At 36.9% G+C, this 6,162-nt stretch overlaps 1 protein-coding gene across 2 annotated transcripts; it reads right to left on the bottom strand.

Moving 5' to 3' along the window:
- Positions 1-1,601: 1,601 nt before the first annotated feature.
- On the bottom strand, positions 1,602-5,588 carry LOC108113042. Of its 2 annotated transcripts, XR_005993644.1 has the most exons (3): positions 3,546-5,588; positions 2,986-3,477; positions 1,602-2,924 (listed from the first exon to the last, which is right to left on the bottom strand). XR_005993644.1 is itself a non-coding variant. In XM_041817761.1 (2 exons), exons 1-2 carry the CDS (start codon positions 3,568-3,570, stop codon positions 3,047-3,049), a joined length of 456 nt encoding a protein of 151 aa, XP_041673695.1. In that variant the 5' UTR covers positions 3,571-5,588; the 3' UTR covers positions 1,602-3,046. The 2 variants fall into 2 exon arrangements, 1 of the variants encoding a protein (XP_041673695.1); XM_041817761.1 differs by having other exon boundaries at positions 1,602-3,477.
- Between the last annotated feature and the right edge of the window lie 574 nt (positions 5,589-6,162).

Raw genomic sequence — 6,162 nt, 5'->3', positions numbered from 1 at the left:
ACGAGGTGCAGCTGGATATTTTCGCGTGCACTCCCCTCACATCTCTGCAACACCCAGGCCGAACAACGTAAATTATTACAGGATTAAGTAAGAGTTTTTGAGTTTTTGTAAACAATATATTATTATTATATATTAACTTTATAACCAAAAAATTACGTAGTTAATGTATCCGCATTCTGTCAAACACCATAATTTTACCGTATAAAGTTTTAATTTCCACGGTTTCTACTAATACCGTATGCTGGAGGCTCACCTCATTGGAAGCTAGTCTGTAAACTAGACAAATCATCTGAAAAACCTTCCTTAAGTCGTGTCCATTTTATAAGCGTTTCTGGTGATCGATACAGAAAAATAAGCTTCCCATATAAGTCCTCTTCAAGACGGTACTCCTGAGTTTCACGAACCAAATATATATCGTTGCATAATTTTAATACTCGATCGACATATGGTAAATCCTCAAACATAATACGTCTGTGATTGTTGGCAATAATGGATCGAATAACCCTGGAAACCACATATACAAATGTTGTATATAGTCCAATAATCCTTATAAATATTTAATTTAATTAAAACGAAAAAAAGAAATATGAAGATATACATACCCAGTTTTCTCTAAAAAACTCATAGCAGACGGAAAAGATTTATCATTAAATATGTAAAGGACAACTCCATTTTCACAGTTACTTAATGGTAATGCAGACAGAATATCCGTATAAAATCTATCATCGCAATAATCATTCATTTCCCACCATTCCTTATTATCAAATTTTTTTTTTTCAGTATCATTGGACGAGTAAATTTCCCTATAAAAGGAAATATTAATAAGATATGATGATTGGATATTTTAAGACTTAAAAGCTTTTGTATGAGCTATATATAAAGAAATTCGTATAATACCAAGATTGCTCCCTTTGGCCCCGAATAAAAAAAGGAAGGTTATTGTTTTTCTGACAATCCCACAACGCAACAAGCCCCCGCTGCGTCAATTACATTTCAAGCCGGAATTTGAGGGAGTACACAAGGAAGTAAAAAGGTTACAAATTAAAGTCTTTTATCCACAATTACTCACATACTTACACTTCACTTTTTTTGGGTAAGTCCATCTTGAACCGAGATACCCAACCTGTTTGAATGTATAACCAAATCGTAATTTTTCGTTTGTTGTTGCCAGGCACAACCATGGACCATATATAGTTTTTCAAGTCAGCAAGCTTCAATGACCTTCAGAGCTGCGCATACCCAGTTTTTCTAAACTTTTATGTATCAAATGTGTAACGTTGAACGTTACAAGTATAGCTCAGTACTGAACCAAGATCTGGCATAGAGTTATTATTAAGCAAGAAATTAAATGTACATGCGACTGCATACGAGAAGTAAGGAAAAGCCATTTCTAGTGCAGATTTAAAATTCATTAATCTGTCACATAAGTGTTATCTCAGCTCGATTAAAAAGTCATTTTACAAGGATGCACGCTATGCGTGTGTATGCGACTCGGAATATAATTCCCATCCCTTATTCCCAAAAAGAAAAAAATAATATTTTTTATTTCACATAAAACTTTTATTCATTTATGATTAATATAATAAAATTGTTTTTCTAACTCTGATCTTTCGAATGTAAAGTGTTCAGTATATTTCATTGTTTCTTTCTTGTTCAACTTGATTGAGGAACATAATAATTAATTTATGCCACCTGTTTCTAGATATGTTTTACAACTAATAATTATACAAAAAATTGCAGAGCTGCGACTCCGTGTTGACAACGATAGAGAACGATGGGGCGAGCCGAGCAATCGGCGACTCGCGAGCGCTTATCTCGGCTTGTCTCATAGATAAAAGAGATAATTCAGCATACAGTGATGCTGAACAAATTGTAAGCCATAATTCTGGTATTAGCTAGATTACTGCTCCCGACAAACTCCCCCCGTTGGAAGAGCCATACTTCCAAGCGAAGTGGTTTCGAAGGGTAGGACAGCTAATTTCCGTGCGGATCACCGCAACTCGATCGACGCCGTCATTTCCGGAGACAGTGGTCTCCACCCTGCCGAGGCGCCACCGCAAAGGGGGGTAAGTTGTCCTCCTTGATGGGGACGATGCTGCCTAGCTTAGCATGGCCATGTCCGATTCTTCCACTTGAAAGCTGGCCAGAAGAGCGGGTTCTCGACGAAGGTAAAGATGAAAATGACGACGACGATTATAATGAGGATATATTGGGGCCGCCGCCTATTCCAGTACTTCTGGTTCCACCTGCCACCGCCAGCACTGCCAACGAGGAGGAGGAAGTGGATGTACAGCCAAATCCAGCAGGCAATACGAAGTCCATGTTATTCATTAAAACAAGGCGAGGAAATTTTAAGCAATCAGCTGTTGTGATCTGTGACATGTGCTCCAACCAAGACGAGTGCAAAGATTGCGGTAGGGATTCATCCCAGTCAAGCTTATCCTTCCATAGGAGCTGCTTAAAAATCTTTAGCTTGGGGGATGATCAGGGCTATTAATCCAAGTGGATATTGCCGAAAGAATGCTGCGCTTGGTTGCAGTCTGGGTACAGGGTCCGACAGGGTATCTCAACCAAATGTAACCTCGAGTGCCTTAAAACGTACGTGGGAAGGTTGCGGTTGAAATAGTTTCTCGCCTAGAGCATCCTCCTTCGAAATGGTTGTTATAGTATCTGGGACACTTATCTTTAATTTGTCAGAAATTGACTCAGGCTCAGACTGAGTGCTGAAGCTGAGCGCGTATAGGCCAAGTCTGGTTTTCTGCAGGGTGGGTAAATGGTTTCCTAATCGAAATTGTCCAATACAAAGCAGCTCGAAGAATTTACTTGCTCCAATAATCAAGTCAATTCGCTGACTTTTGTAGAAGAGAGGGTCGGCGGGCTCGGGATTTCCACAGTATTTTCCACTCAGATGGGTTAAGGTCGAACTGTGGGTGATAATCGGTGATTGACCGGGTAATGGCAGCTTCAAGCGACATGCATACATACTTGGCATTAGCAGATTGTGAGAAAATGTTATCCGACTCATCCAATGCTAGCGAGGACTCGCTTATCCCTGATATGGAGATGATTGAGCGATGGATTTGGAGTTGCAGTTGATTTGGAAACGAGAGGTGACGAAGTTGATTTGAGAGGCCGAGTCGAGTAAGGCCCGGCAAGGCACGAATACGCCAGAGCGGTTTTTTAAATAAACTATTGTGGTGGCAAGCAACACGTAATCGGCATTATTTGGCGATGAAGCTACAGATGGTGGTTTGGGCAAGGCTATAGAAACTAAAGATGAACTATGTGGCGGCTTTTTAGGACCAGGCTGCGGAAGGGTTGGAATGAGATTCGATTGGATATGCAAAAGAGTATGATGCTTCTGGTGGCAGTTCCTACAGCTGGCAGATCTGCATTGCCGTAAGCTGCGTCCCTTCCGTAGGCAATTCAAGCAAAGGTGCATCTTTTTTTCGTTGTAGCGCTGAGTTGGAGTCAATCCTAGAAGCGTAGTATGCACATATTATCGTATCGAATACACACTGTACATATGTCAACATTGTGCTTACTTGGCGACCATGACAGTCTTGTCATGCTTTATATTCGACAATAGTTAAAGGTCTTGGTCCATCCTTCGGCTTCGCCTCCAGTGCCTCTTGAAGTGAGGATTTGTCGTTTCGTGGTACGGGTGTACCATCCATACCTTTCCAACGGCGTACAGCCAGCGGATATTGCTTGCCGTACTAGTACTCCTCTTTTGAATCCCAGATCGTTGGCATAGTGGGCGGTCCTGCCTACCATGCGTTGTAAATGGTTCTTCTTGTTCCTTTTATTATTATTAATTTTCTATTGATTTTATTTCATTCTTATGGTTCTTTATGGATCACATTAATATTCGGTTTTTTTTCTGGATATAATTTTTGATTTAGAAATAATTTTGTAATGATTCTTTATTTTTAAATGTTTCGTGTATGAAGTGTTTTTAATTTTGCACTTTTTCGCACTTTCACTTGTCCTGTCACGGTCGCCATGTAATATTGTGAGAAATCATAATACGTTGTCGTTGTGAGTGGTATTTCAGACTAAACTTTTATTCGCAATAATTTCTTCTTAAATGCTAAAAGCTGAAGTGAGCAGTGATAGGAGTATATGCATGCATTGGCATGTTTGTCTTATGTTTATATATACCACGAGACGGCTGGTGTTAGCTGGTGTAAGAGCCAGTCGTCTCCGTGGGAATGCATGATCAGCATTTTAGGTCCGGCTCGTTGGCTGGACTCTTGAGAAGGAATGTGTTAGTTTGTATGGGCATATACAATGTATGTATTCATGTAATTAAAATATAATTAAAATTATATACTCCGCTCGCAACAATATCTATGGCTTGCAATTGCCTTCGTATGTTTATTTTTCTTATAAAATATATGGCCAATATTTTTTTATGACAACAGTTACCATTAACGAAGTATGACCAGTACCATGATAAAATCTAATTCATGTAACTTTAGTTTATGCAGTTTTTAATATTTGCTGTGTGGTTAACTAAAGGTGTGCCTAACGGATTCCAAATAACTTCAGGTGTCTTGCTCATCTCTCCTATGTGTGACAACGCCAGTGTCCCTTGATCTTCTAACTGAATACTGTCATGAGCTACCAAGATATCATTATCTTTTCGAGCAGTACAATCAGATCTAATTTATAAAATCCCTAGTTCCGGTAAATCAATTATCTCTAACTTCGAGTTGCTGCATTGAAGTCGAGCCTTTGTATTAACCTAAATTCCTTACCTTTATTCTTACTTACTAAATTCCAAGAAGAAACTACGATTTCCACATCGCCCATTGGGTCAAGATAAATTGCTGACGTTTTCAAAAAAAATATAGTCAAACGGAACACGACGTTTTTTCACTCGAATAATTACTTGGCGACCATAACAGTCCTGTCGTGGTCGCCAGACAATATGACATTACATTATTACATGGCGACCGTGACAGGACCAGTGAAAGTGCAAAAATAAAAACACTACTATCAAACTTGACAATTTTCAATGTAATCCAAAAACAAAAAAAAAAAAAAAAAGATTTAATGTAATACTCCTTTAAACAAAACTGACATTCCTATTAGTGCTTTCGACAGAGTGATAGTTGACACTATTGGTCCACTACCGAAATCTGAGAATGGTAATGAATATGCAGTGATCTAGCAAAATATTTAGTTTTCAATTGCAAATAAATTTACAAAAACTGCCTCAAAAGCTATATTTGAAGATTGTATTCTAAGTGCATCCAATGAAGACGTTCATTACGGACACTAGAAGACTCTAAGCAAATACAACAAAAAAAATATAGACACACACAGCTACATATTATATAACATATTATCAGCAGACCGTAAATAAAACAGAAGCAATACGCAAAAAAAAAATAACATTAGTAAAAACAAACAGTAGATAAAGTTTCGTTAGTTTTAATTTTATGAACAATTTCTACAAAAATTTTATATAATAATTCATAAAGCCCATTTCTAATATAAATACGTATGGCTATGCTTGGAATTAATACGGCAAATAAGATATAATTTATATAAAAAACACAAAAAAGAAAATTCGGTATCAATATAAATTTTTGGATTCTAATAATAATATTTACATTTAAAAATATGTTAAAAACAAAAAAAAAAAACAGGAAAAATGTTTACTATCATATTATAAATTTAAATACATATTATATAATATTGAAAATAACTACATAATATTACGTTATTTTTCAAAAGGAGGGAGATGTAGTATGCAAATTAAATTTATCACTCGTGAATTTGTTAAAAAAATTTATTTTAATTTTTTATATTCACTATTACAAAATTATTTTGGTTCGTAACTTATTTTTCACTGCTCACAACTTTATATTTTGTTCTGTCTTACTCGGTTGCAAAATCGGACTGCCCTGCTTTGGGTCAATGATCAATAATCAAACCTCTGCTTAAGAGATTTATCACAAAAATCTGATTAAGAGAGTCATCGAAGAGAGTCGGAAAAAGATAATGAAATTTGTCTATTAAATTTTAAATTGAAATTTTACAGAAGTGAAGTTCTACCGGAAATTAATGTTTACTTTAGCGGACTTGGGGCTCTGATGTTTACAATATCGGCTTGGATGTTTACAGAATCCGTTTGAAGCGAATCGCTCG

Source organism: Drosophila eugracilis, unplaced genomic scaffold, assembly GCF_018153835.1.
Source record: "Drosophila eugracilis isolate 14026-0451.02 unplaced genomic scaffold, ASM1815383v1 contig_106, whole genome shotgun sequence".
NCBI classification, from domain to species: Eukaryota; Metazoa; Arthropoda; class Insecta; order Diptera; family Drosophilidae; genus Drosophila; species Drosophila eugracilis.
Note: the sequence above shows the minus strand (reverse complement) of the source record. Positions and strands in the feature narration are given on the sequence as shown.

Excerpts from the sequence above, each read along its gene's own strand:
- LOC108113042 (XM_041817761.1), bottom strand. The coding sequence starts at position 3,570 with ATGACAAGACTGTCATGGTCGCCAA. Across the intron at positions 3,478-3,545 it reads AAGACTGTCATGGTCGCCAA|GATTGACTCCAACTCAGCGC; the intron begins GTAAGCACAATG and ends CTACGCTTCTAG.